The sequence below is a fragment of the Typha latifolia genome, chromosome 6 (genome assembly GCF_019914945.1).
Source record: "Typha latifolia isolate L0001 chromosome 6, TyphaL0001v2, whole genome shotgun sequence".
NCBI lineage: Eukaryota > Viridiplantae > Streptophyta > Magnoliopsida > Poales > Typhaceae > Typha > Typha latifolia.
The window spans coordinates 620950-632638 of record NC_133091.1 but is presented as its reverse complement, the minus strand read 5'-3'; the positions used below and the strand labels follow the sequence as shown (position 1 = coordinate 632638).

Here is an 11689-nt window from a genome sequence, read left to right as displayed (position 1 = left end):
CATAGAAATCAATTGCACACTGGTTACAGAATACTTCTATATTTCTTCCATTCTCTCAAATGTTGTTAGGATTATTCTAATCCAGATGCTTTTTGTTCATTTTATGTCAGAAAGGTTGTTAATAAAATTTTCTATATGAATTCTCAAAACAATTCGCAGAAAAATGAAATCTTAAAATCCGTAACTAGAACTGGACCTGTTTAAAAGATCAGAAGACAGACAGCAAATAGTTAGCAAAGAAAGAGTGATCTTATTGCGAAGCTGGATTAGACTGGTATCTTCACAAAGCTTCAGAACAACAATTGGCAAAAGAACAAAGAAGTGGAGAATAGAAAGAAAAAAATATTATTATTTCTGTATAAATCTTTTAGCTCAAAATACTGATTCATGTATAATACAAGAATTGACACAATCTCTTGAATTAAACTAAAGAAAATCCTTCATTATTCAAATTTTTATGCTAAACTTCTTTGTGCACACCCCAAGTATTCTTACTAAGGCTAAATACATATTCTCTGTGGAGACGAGACGCAAGCAAGACAAATTGCCGGCACATCTAAATAGCTTTGACTCTCCAAAATGTCGATGGCTACAGGTTTGCTTTTTTCGGCACACCAAGACGCTGTCGGAAATCAGCTTCCATGAGAGGCAGGCCCTGGCGCAGTGTAACCTTGGGCTCCCATCCCAGTAATTTGTTCGCTTTGGTAATGTCGGGCTTTCTTTGACGTGGATCATCAGGTGTATTCTCCACCATCTTCACAGGCACCGCAGGGTCAATCAACTGCAGTTTCATTTTGGTGTCTGTCATTCTTTGCGTTTATAATGAATATCTAGTGTTACTACAAAAAAAGATTATGTCGACGGAAGCTCCTCAAAGAAAAGATTGGGTCCGAAGCAACATCGGCATAGGAACAAAAAGATCAGCAAACAGAACTCAAGCTGACACTCGCTCTTAAATTATCAATTAAGAGCTGTTCTACTAACAATTTTTAAAGAAACATAAAGGAAAGTTAATTTGAAACCACAGACTTAGATAATACGAATTCAGAACAAGTAAAGAAGAGAACAAGGATTTTGAGTAATTTACCTCCTTCACAGTATCGGCAAGTTCCATCATTGTGAATTCACCTACATTATACATGCCATTAGAGAATGCAAGCGTATAGTATACAGAGATCCAACAGAATAAGTGTAGTAAGTATGCGCCGAATAAGAGTGGACAGGAGGACATACAACCATCTAGGGAACATCTAAGTGAAAGTTACATACTGTGCAATTAAACTAGTGCACTCATTTTTATCTCACTTAAAGAGGAGAGTAACTGGTGGCCTGTGAAAGTTCTGAAAATTACCTGGGTTCCCTATGTTGATAGGACCTGTGTGATTTCCTTCCATCAGCCGAATAAGGCCATCAACCTTCAAATTTGTTAGTAAAAAGCAACAATCACATCAGAACGTCAAAACTGTCAATTTAAAGATGATTGTCAATATGCATAAGGCAAATATTACCATGTCAGAGACATAGCAGAAACTCCTAGTTTGTGTTCCGGGTGCTTGAACGGTTAAGCTCTCACCTCTGTGAAGTAAATATCAGTTATGAAAGAGCAGATATATCTCCAAAGTAATGCATGGTAAATTACAATCTAGCAACATCAAAGTTACCTAAGCGCTTGAGCTATGAAGTTGCTGACAACACGACCATCATCGATATTCATTCGTGGTCCATATGTATTAAAAATTCTAGCAATTCGGATCTCTACAGAAAATATATGTCAAGTAAAAGAAATAAAGCCACAAACAGTCATCAAGAAATGAGCATACAGACACATGATTTCATCTCAAAAGGAATAGCAAAGTTCACCTATGCCATGTTGCCTATGATAATCAAACATTAAGGTCTCTGCCACACGCTTTCCCTCATCATAGCAACTTCTGACTCCTAGAATACAATAATTTCCTTATGGTTGCATGGAAAGGAAGAAAAAGAAAAACAACAATCACAGAAGGTTACATGCTAACTGAAACTATAAAGGGCATACCAATTGGGTTCACATTTCCCCAGTACTCTTCCGTCTGAGGATGCTCAAGAGGATCTCCGTAGACCTCAGAGGTTGATGTCAGCAAAATCCTGAAGGAGAAGAAAATTATTCAGAAATCTGATAGAAATACAGAATTGAAGAAGGTAGTTTGGAGACTATATCATACCTTGCGCCAACACGTTTTGCAAGCCCCAGCATGTTTAGTGTGCCCATGACATTTGTTTTTATTGTCTGTTATGTAAAACATTTTGTGAATCACTCTCTATTTAGTGATTTTAACATCATCACATGAACATGCATATGCAGATCAACTTCAAGGGGACAGCACTAGGGAGTAGGGACTATAGGTGGTGTCAAAACTAAGACGAGCTTTAGTAACTTGCGGCAAAATAGGTTTGTCCTGAAAGATATAAGAATATAAAACTCTACGTTGAACCATCTTATTGTGAAGGATGATCTACAAACATGTTCTATGAGTAGGATGAAGATGTTTGCAATATAGGATCACAAATCCTTGAAAAATATTAAATTCCGAAGGAAGAAAAATAACAGTCAGGATGGAGAAATAAATTTTGAGATTTCCATTGCCAGACATAAACCATCCCTCAAATATTACATCAGTTGATCAGCTAATTACTTGGGAGCTTTGTGCATCCAACTAGTAAAGCTCATGACAAAAGCGTGACAAAGAGTTCTATTATCCAAGTATGACACACATGCTCAAAATGCTCATGAATATGTATTGAGAACACACCTTCACAGGGTTGTATTTGTAAAAAATCGGAGAAGCAGGGCAAGCAAGGTGATAGATTTGATCAACCTCTACCAACAATGGTTCTACCACATCTGAAAATAGAGAAATATTTTGTTAATTAAGGTAAAACATCCAGCCAGCATCAAGGACACTTATCTCACATTTTATGAAACCAAAATAACATAATATCATGATAAAAAAAAGTGAGCACCTAAACCATGCTATAGCTAGAAAAAAAATGGCAAAATTGAATAGAAAAATAAATAACGAGAAGATGTACTATTGACATTTCTTTATAGATAATTTTTATGACTGCAGATCTAATAAAACTCATATGGAGTAGTAACAGGAAGCATTTTATTAATATGACACTTCCAGACATGATCAAGGCATTATCATATTTCGAATAGAAACTTCAGCACATTATAAAAGCACAGCACAATGTTTACAGTGCACATTTGACTAATGGTAGGACTGTAGAACTAAACACAGATAACAAAGTATAATTATCAGATGAAAGCTATTAGCATACCATGTCGAATCAGCTCAAATCTTGGATGACCAATCCATTTCCTTATGTTGTCCTTTGAACCCGTGAAAAAGTTGTCTGCAACAATTACCTGCCCACAAATAAAATAACATAATCCAATATCAGAGTAGTTTGGAAACACAATGAATCCAGCAAAATCTTTTCATGCATTGAGAATAATTTTGGCTAACTAATTTTATTAATGATCTAGCAGAATAAAATCATTCTACAATCTGCCATTACCTCATTCTTTTCGTTTTCCATTAACTTGTCCACCAGATGAGACCCAATAAATCCAGCACCCCCAGTCACCAAGATCCGCATATTGGACTGCAAAGCAAAGTGGTATTCCAAAGTGTCATATGATGTCAAAATTGCATCGACAATGGATCGTAATAAGCCTAAAACTGAACATGGAAATGCTTTTTAAAAAAAAAACACCTAGTCAGATCTTGATCCAGATTCGTAATCTAAAGATCTCACATTTTCCATCACCTCCTTCATATCTCTTCAAATTGAATCGGAATTAGGGGAAAAAAGCATAATTTTACCTGAACAAACTTTGAGTTTCGCAGAGGAGAAGGGCTTGGAGGCGGCTTCTTCACCACCCCATTGGATGATTCCTTCGCCATTGCTCAAATCGGTTCTTCTAGACTCGCAAGCAACTAGATGATATGAAAATTAACCGAGAGATAACCAACTAGATGATGAGCTTTAGAGAAACCTGGAGATCGAACACCTTATATAGACCATAAGTACTCCCACCAAACAATATAAATAAATGAGAAAAATTATCAAAACAATTCGACAGAGAATGTGATAGGTGGAACGCACGACTTCGAATACACGCAAAGCTTCCAAAAAATCTCGAAAGCGACAATTCTCTTACCCACCAAACTATTATCTGAATCACGAGTCCCGCAAGGTAGATTAGGAATTTGGAGAGAAATTTTACCCTGGTAATAAGGAATCGTCGGTGATTTATGATGGAATTAACTCAAATTTAGGGTTGGGACTTGGGGGTGATTCGATTGTTGAGAAGGACAAACTATCCACACAAAAAAAGGACTAACTATCTACCAATATGATAATTAACAAAAAAAAAATTATATACAATAGTTACAATATTGTTAACAATTGCCTCAAGAAAATAGTATAAAATTATTTAAAAAATCAAAATAATAAAATATTGCTGCTCATATGCGTTTTAGTTGACTCGCCATCTTGATTAGCAAATGGTGATCGTCCACTTACTAGTAGTATCGTATCCACTTGAGAAAAGAATATTTTAGAAGGTGGCCAAAAGGTGCCGAATTTATTGGATCACAAGAATATATATGTATATATCTTTAATAATTCCATAACACAGGAGATTACAAAGTTTGATTAGGTAGTAGATAGCTCCAAAATCCCTTTCTCTATCTCCCTTGTCTCTGTAATTAAGCTCTTAATGCAAAATCCAACTGAAGCAAGGTAGAGAAAAACTTTGCACTTTTGTTCCCCGTCTATATCCACTTGAAGTTTCTCTGCCACTTCCATGGCATGGTGAACAAAGGAAGCCATTACCTTCTCGCCCTCTTCTTCCTCATGAGCACTCCAAACTCCACACCCACATACTTCTTGCTGTCTTCCAATCTCAAGGTCATCCAATCCTTTCTCCAAGCTTGTCAATGAATGGTTGAGTGAACAACCGACGAGCTTTTTTAAATGCTCAAGATCTCCATCTATGCCTTCTTTTAACTCATTCCAAGGAACGCCAAAACTAGGAGAATGACCCATGAAGTATAGCAACTCCACCATCTTAGCTAGAGAGCCGTGAAGCTTGCGATAGCAAGCTATGTTCAGAGGCAAGAACCAAAAGTTTGGCTCTGCTTCTGCTTCACTTGTATACTTGCTGAGATTATTCACTTGTTCTCTTAGTTCCTTCTCCTTCTCTTTTAATACTCCTAGATCCCATGATGAAACCAATGAGTACTCCATGCATTCTCCAAGTGCTCCAATGCTTTGATAAAGTTGGGTTCTTGCCATAGTTGAAGCCCTGGTTGGTTGCAAGAGTAGCTCAACCAAGATGGAGCAGAGCAAGCCAATGAAGGTCTCGGTGAGCCGAGCAATGGTGAAAACCGACGGCTCGCCGTAGTTCTTCCTGCCCAAGATTATAACCGCAGAGATGGCGGCGGCTATCCCTCCTGCCAGCCCGTACATCCGGCTGTGCCGAAGAAAGCCGGCGAAGATGATCCACGGGAGGAGCACTAGGAATCTCAACTCCATAAGATTTTGAGAGATTAGGGAGCCAAGGACTCCATAGACTGATCCTAGTGCTGTTCCTTGAGCTCTAACGTTTGCTAACTTGAATGTGGATTCCCTCCATGGAGTCATGGTGATGGCCACAGTGAGTCCGGACCAGTATCCATTAGCCTTGCTGAAGAGAAGCCCAAGAAGCACAGAGAGGCCTAGTGAGAGAGAACACTTCAATGCTACTATAAACTTTGTACTTGTTAAGTTCAAAGAGTTGAGTAAGCAAGTAGTTTTGGCCTCTCTGCTCTTCACTTCTCCGCAAGACTCTGCAGCTTGGTTAGTAGTCGGCATCACCTTCAACTCTTGCGCAGCATTCACTAGTTCTGGGTCATTGCAGAGGAGATTGATAGAGAAGAGGAAGAACAAAGGTGCAAGGTCTTTGGAGTCTTTGGAAATGAAATTTAAAGATCGAAGGGATTCATCTTGGATCTCTTTTGCCTCTGTTAACAAGTTCTGATTCAGTAGTTTAAGGATTAGTTGGTCTCTTAGGCTGAAGAGATTGGTTTTGAGGTTTTGATCCAAGAATTTGATAGGGAATAATGTGGTGGAAGTTAGAGCAATCTCCATTCCTCTCAATGCCATCTCGAAGTCTTGCATTAATCTATCTGATGGCATTCTATTATGAGCATGAGGTGGTGATAGTTTGAATGGCGGCTTCTCCCATTGTGATTTACTCTACGACAAAACAGAGAGCTATTTAGATAAAGAAGAAAAAAAATAGTATATGCATATATATATATATACCCTTTTTAAATTATCCCCGGTAGAACCATTGTTTTATTATTATTTTTATCATTATTAGCAGCTTTATTTCTTTGGTGGAGAATAGTAGCCATGCCTAGATTTTTATATTATTTTATTTTATTGGATAGTCAATATCAGCTCGATGCTGACGAGGATTCCTCTTCTGGGTTCTACCTACATGCATGCATGACGTTTGTGGATAAATGCGACTCAAACATCTATACAAACCAATGAAACATAGAGATCGTATATATATTTATACACTAAACTTAGATAGATAGCTAGTCTATTACGCAAATAAATAAAAAAACTCGTAATTAATTAAAATTAAACTTACTTGCTTGAGTTTAATATCTTGGAGAAGCTTAGTGCTTGCTGAGCCAAAGCACCTAGCTCGGGAGATTAACGCAGCCATGCAGGAATAGTTATCCGAACAAAAGGCATCCACCAAAAGCCTTATTCTCTCCGTCGCCATCTCCGTGTATAACTTGCTCTTCTCTCTCACCTAACATGAATCTAAGTCCTTATGTTTATATAACCCCACATACTGCTTTGTTCATTATCATCTAGTAACGTATAAAGTTTAAGAAAATTAATTCTTTACCTCGCAGCATGCAAAGCTCGGATAAGGTAACATTGTAGCAAGAATAGAAGACAATACTCCGATAGCAGTGCTAGCTGCCACATGAGCCGGATGCATTAACATAGCCTTAGCATGGGTAGGGTTATCCTGCTTGAAGTTTGCAACGTAGATGATAACGATCTGGCCGAGAGCTACCCGTTTGGTGATCAATCCGGCGGAGTCGATCGTCGCCACCGCAAACGAGGTCAGAGCCACCACAAGGGTGGTGGTGGCAATGGAGAATACTCCATACGGTTGCATCAAGAATAGTGTCAGGAGTGCAGGGAGAACACCAAGAATAGTCCCATATAAGGCGCTTGCAGCGCCATGTAGTGCGTCGGCAAGGGTTGCGTCGCCGATGGTCAGTATCGTCGTCACGTAGGAGAAGGCAGGGAATGTGATGTGACGGCGGAAGGCGGTGGGGGAGTATATGGTGGCAGTACCGATGATGGCACAGGCGATGGCGGTCCGAAGCGCAGGAATTAGGGCACTAGAGCTCCATAAGGATGATCGAGAAGGCAAGGGCGGTGATAGTGATGACGACGATGATGATGACAATGTGCGAGTAGTCATGTATCGAGAATAAAATTAACCGTTTGTTTTTATTGTTGTTGTTGTTGTTGTTGAGATAGCTATGGCTAAGGAAGGATGATATGAGAGGTTTATATAGCTAGTGTTTGAGCTAGAATGTGGTACATTGATACACCAATTGGACTCACGTAATTTTAAAATTTTGAGTTTTGATTAAAAATGTGGGAAGAGTGCCCAATTCCTTGGATAGCACTTTGTTTGAGATTGGTACATATAGTTTTGATTGACGTATGATTCAATGTTCCAATAGATAGTATTCAAAAGATGTGAATAGACTAATGTTTTATGACATATTTGTGATCATGGTACTACGAAATTGGTAGGTGAGATGGTTGGATTATCACTAATCTCATCAATCATTGGAGAGCATCCGAACTCTTTGTAACCTAACAAGATTTAAACAATCTTTTAATAGAAGAGGTGATGGATCGAACACTACTAGTAAAATTAAGTGGAATAAATTACAAAAGAGGATGAGAGGTTATTAAAAATTATAAGTGGGGATCTTTTGGTTGGTTACTCCACTCATCTCTCTCGCTTTGATCCTTGAGTCCTGGGAAGGGTCAAAGGAGTATTTGATGACATATATATTAGTGACTACACAAAATATAAATTGTCAGATTTAAAAATTAATGGCCTAGATTATAACGAGATGTGTGAAATTTCAACTTCTATTACCATATTTTTAAGTTAGATCATCGATTATATTTTAAGTCTATGTTTAACTGCTTAACTGCAGAGCCTACACTAAGTACTCTTCATCCCCGAAGTATTGGCAATTTTAGAGTCCATCTTTGTTGAGCCAGTGGTTGCTATAAAACGAGAGGAAGGCCTTTGACCCATACTAGTCTGGGAATCTCTCTCTCTCTCTCTCTCTCTCTCTGAGATTTAAAGTCAGTGGTGATACTCTTTCCTTACCTTCTCTAATTATTTCTATCTTTTTTTCTCTTTGTATTTTTTTGTTGTCTTTGAATAAATTCCAACTGTGCTCTCACTTATCTCAAAATAAATAAATAAATAAATAAGTAATACTTGCTGGTTGTCTGCTCATTATCCTATTGTAAAGTTTGTACTCCGAAAGTAGAGGTTCACATTTGAAGTGGCCATGTTTTAAGGTTGCAGAGTCAGTGAATATCCAACTTTCACTACAATTTCAAAGTTCCAATGCACTAAAAGCTTGTCCAATTCACGTCGCTGTTAAGATTTCAAGCATATATTGTGGTATATCTGAGTGCAGGATGATGATGATGATGATAATGACGATGTTGTTTTAGAACAGGAAAAGCTATCGACATGGTAATTATTTCAAAAATGATAGATTTGTCTAGGATCGGATGGATATATTTGGAGATGGAAAGATATTAAACAAGGATGTATATATATTCTATCATTCACCTTTAAATTGAGGTGGCATAGACCACTAAAACACTTTCTACCCTTGAATCAAGTGGTCTTAATCCTATTGCGAATCGCTTTGTCCATCTACTATTTTTCTCATGATCCTACAAACAGATCATCATAATTGTTCTTAATTTAACGTCAGATGCCATCCTTTTATTTTAAATTTGTATATATATTTAAAAACAAGAAGTGGGTCTGGGCCTCTGACTCAATCATCAATAGATTAATAATAATAAAAGCAACAAAAAAAGTTATATATATATAAATCTCCTTAAGATCCAAACACATCAGAGATGATCACTGGAAGGAAGGAAGAGGAGGACAACTAATTAATGATCATCCATGTAGAAAAATTATTCGGTGGAGCCATTTGATATGATACCACATTATCATGGCCATCTTAGCCCAATAAAAGTCACTCATTAAATTTGGCAGCCTATGCACATCGTAGTACACGAGAAGCGAACTACCCGTGATGCTACGTTACCGGGGAAAATTTAAAAAGTTTAATTAACATTCATTTTTTCCATATATTTTTTTCTAAACATTTTTTTCCAGACAAATACACTCCACTATTGAAAAATTTATTAAAAAAAATTTCAGTTTACTAAAATCGTTTATCTTCTCAAGGTAGTTTAGAGAATTTATATATTAAAAAAAATTTAAAAAAAAAAGTTGAGAGAGTGACACAACTCTCTGCTGACGTGGACCTAAATATCTGTACATAGTACCATGGCCGTAAAAAAAAAATAAAGCTCTTAATCTCATATTCCTTTTAATTTAATATATTTTTTCTTATGGATTTGTTTGATTCGCCCAGTGGCAGCCAGGAGGGCGGCGACTGGCACGGGAAACTAAGGTTAATGTGAGTCCAGTTTGGTTGCATATATTATTGCAACAAAGTAAGTGCCAACTGCCAAGTTTTGCTCAAGTATTAGCGTACCAATGTGATCCACTAGGCTCTTACATATGTCATATGTGTAGAGTTTGGCCAATCAAGGTGGTATCCTAGTGGTTAAGGAAATTTGAATCCTTCTTCCAGGGGTAATGAATGGGTTAAGAGTACAGCTAGTCCTAGTACTTGGTGTGGATAACCACTATTACGAGTCAAGATGACTCATGTCTCAACTTTCCTTGCAGAACAGTGCAATAACTTGACAAAATTTATGTGCCCTTTGATTTCAACTTTGAAGAGATAACACTGGATTTCAAATACAAAGTTGAAGCAGCTAACTGTGCTTAAAAGAAAAAAGAAATTTGTCCTTTCCTCCTTGCTCTCATTCAAGTGATTGCCTATTGTTCAATATTTTTCATGCAAAAAGAAGTCATTCATTTATTTGCAAAAGAAAATCATGTTTATTGATCCTACAATCATTAAATCATACACCATAAAAAACTACTCAACCTCTGATTTCATTTGAAAAAAAGGGAGCAACAGACATAGATATCACACACTTTATAAACACTAGCAAAAAATAACTAAAAAGTTAAATAAAAATTAAAATCGAGAAAAGAGGGAGAGAGAGAGAGAGAGAGAGAGAGAGAGAGAGAGAGAGAGAGAGAGAGAGAGAGAGAGAGAGAGAGAGAGGGAAAAAGGAGCAAGCGGCTGAGGCTTTTTCACTACCTAGCTAGAAGGAGGAGAGAGGGAAACGCGAGCCGGTGACGAGGTAACAGACGAGTCGAAACCCGGAAACGAGCGCCGCGAGCGCGAGAAACGCGAAACCCGCGAACCCCAGCGCCACGGCGATGGCGGCCTGCACGCAGAACGCACTCTCCGCCGCGCACGTGCTCGACCCCCTCATCGCACGTGCCTCCGCCGTCCCCGCCGCTCCCGCCGAGAGCACCAGGTACGCAAATGCCTACAGTTCCCCCGAAAGGTCCTCATGGTGTTCGACGTTTTGTCCGAAAGAGAAATCAAAGCGGAAACAGAGATGAGCGCCAAACCTGGTCGTGGGAGAAATCGAACCAGAGCTGCATCGACTCGGGAAGAAGCGTGGATCCGTGCAGGATCTCCCAGACCGAGACGCCCACCTCGAAGAGGGAGTACAGAGCCACGATGGCGTTCGAAGCGAACACGAACCTGATCAAAGGAGATTCATTTTAGGGTTCGTCGAGGGCAAGCAAGAAGGCGTGGGATTCGAGGAGTACCGGAAAGAGTCGGAATCGAGCCAGGAAGGGGAGTTGCGGGAGCGGGATGTGTCGGTAGCCATGAAGACGGCGGCGGCGAGGGAGAAGCAGAAAGCGGCAAGGCGGAGGATGAGGGTGAGCCAGTTGAGCCGCCGGAGCTTCTGCTCGGAGACGGTGGAGTAGAAGTGGTGGTGGTGAGGGGAGACGAGGTGAGGGGTGGACCCGCCGTTACGGAGAGGCGATGGCATCGCGAGAGGAGGCGAGTCATGAGAGGAAAAAGAATGGAAGAGGGGAGGGGGAGAAAGTATGCTGCAAAGGTCGGGGTTTGGGGGCGTAGGAGGTGACACAAAGTGGTGACGCGGAGGTTTTTTTATTTAAGAATAGCCGTTGGATTCACGAGGTGAGAGTGGTGGAGCAAGGAATAATTAATAATCTTCGGGTAAGGAAAATTATAATTATCTCCAAAATATACATACAAATCTAGATGTATAAAAAGTTGGTAGTCAATTATTATATTTTATATGAGTTATAGCTTATAAGGTGATGCCTCAAAAACCAAAACCAATAGAGGGGCCTCAAAAATCAAGA

The 11689-nt window shown here is 39.0% G+C and overlaps 3 protein-coding genes across 4 annotated transcripts; all 3 read right to left on the bottom strand.

Moving 5' to 3' along the window:
* Nucleotides 1-322: 322 nt before the first annotated feature.
* On the bottom strand, nucleotides 323-4377 carry LOC140790587 (UDP-glucuronic acid decarboxylase 6-like). 2 transcript variants are annotated; one of them, XM_073140724.1, is made up of 13 exons: nucleotides 4277-4377; nucleotides 3873-4045; nucleotides 3565-3651; nucleotides 3325-3412; nucleotides 2793-2884; nucleotides 2205-2269; nucleotides 2039-2127; nucleotides 1861-1938; nucleotides 1662-1755; nucleotides 1509-1575; nucleotides 1352-1415; nucleotides 1088-1128; nucleotides 323-781 (listed from the first exon to the last, which is right to left on the bottom strand). In XM_073140724.1, exons 2-13 carry the CDS (start codon nucleotides 3951-3953, stop codon nucleotides 590-592), a joined length of 1038 nt encoding a protein of 345 aa, XP_072996825.1. In that variant the 5' UTR covers nucleotides 3954-4045; nucleotides 4277-4377; the 3' UTR covers nucleotides 323-589. The 2 variants fall into 2 exon arrangements, with proteins under 2 accessions (XP_072996825.1, XP_072996824.1); XM_073140723.1 differs by having other exon boundaries at nucleotides 4211-4321.
* A 330-nt stretch (nucleotides 4378-4707) lies between these two features.
* Nucleotides 4708-7555, bottom strand: LOC140790466 (uncharacterized). The gene is made up of 2 exons (XM_073140581.1): nucleotides 6965-7555; nucleotides 4708-6291 (listed from the first exon to the last, which is right to left on the bottom strand). Exons 1-2 carry the CDS (start codon nucleotides 7553-7555, stop codon nucleotides 4708-4710), a joined length of 2175 nt encoding a protein of 724 aa, XP_072996682.1.
* A 2751-nt stretch (nucleotides 7556-10306) lies between these two features.
* Nucleotides 10307-11493, bottom strand: LOC140790588 (CASP-like protein 4C1). The gene is made up of 3 exons (XM_073140725.1): nucleotides 11123-11493; nucleotides 10919-11054; nucleotides 10307-10833 (listed from the first exon to the last, which is right to left on the bottom strand). The coding sequence occupies exons 1-3, from the start codon at nucleotides 11347-11349 to the stop codon at nucleotides 10603-10605; spliced, it is 594 nt and encodes a 197-aa protein (XP_072996826.1). The 5' UTR covers nucleotides 11350-11493; the 3' UTR covers nucleotides 10307-10602.
* Between the last annotated feature and the right edge of the window lie 196 nt (nucleotides 11494-11689).

Excerpts from the sequence above, each read along its gene's own strand:
- LOC140790466 (XM_073140581.1), bottom strand. The coding sequence starts at position 7,555 with ATGACTACTCGCACATTGTCATCATCATCGTCGTCATCACTATCACCG. Across the intron at positions 6,292-6,964 it reads CGAGCTTTGCATGCTGCGAG|AGTAAATCACAATGGGAGAA; the intron begins GTAAAGAATTAA and ends GTTTTGTCGTAG.
- LOC140790587 (XM_073140724.1), bottom strand. The coding sequence starts at position 3,953 with ATGGCGAAGGAATCATCCAATGGGGTGGTGAAGAAGCCGCCTCCAAGC. Across the intron at positions 3,413-3,564 it reads TGGAAAACGAAAAGAATGAG|GTAATTGTTGCAGACAACTT; the intron begins GTAATGGCAGAT and ends ATTTGTGGGCAG. Across the intron at positions 2,270-2,792 it reads ACAAATACAACCCTGTGAAG|ACAATAAAAACAAATGTCAT; the intron begins GTGTGTTCTCAA and ends TTTACATAACAG.
- LOC140790588 (XM_073140725.1), bottom strand. The coding sequence starts at position 11,349 with ATGCCATCGCCTCTCCGTAACGGCGGGTCCACCCCTCACCTCGTCTCC. Across the intron at positions 11,055-11,122 it reads CTCGATTCCGACTCTTTCCG|GTTCGTGTTCGCTTCGAACG; the intron begins GTACTCCTCGAA and ends TCCTTTGATCAG. Across the intron at positions 10,834-10,918 it reads TCGATTTCTCCCACGACCAG|GCATTTGCGTACCTGGTGCT; the intron begins GTTTGGCGCTCA and ends GGGGAACTGTAG.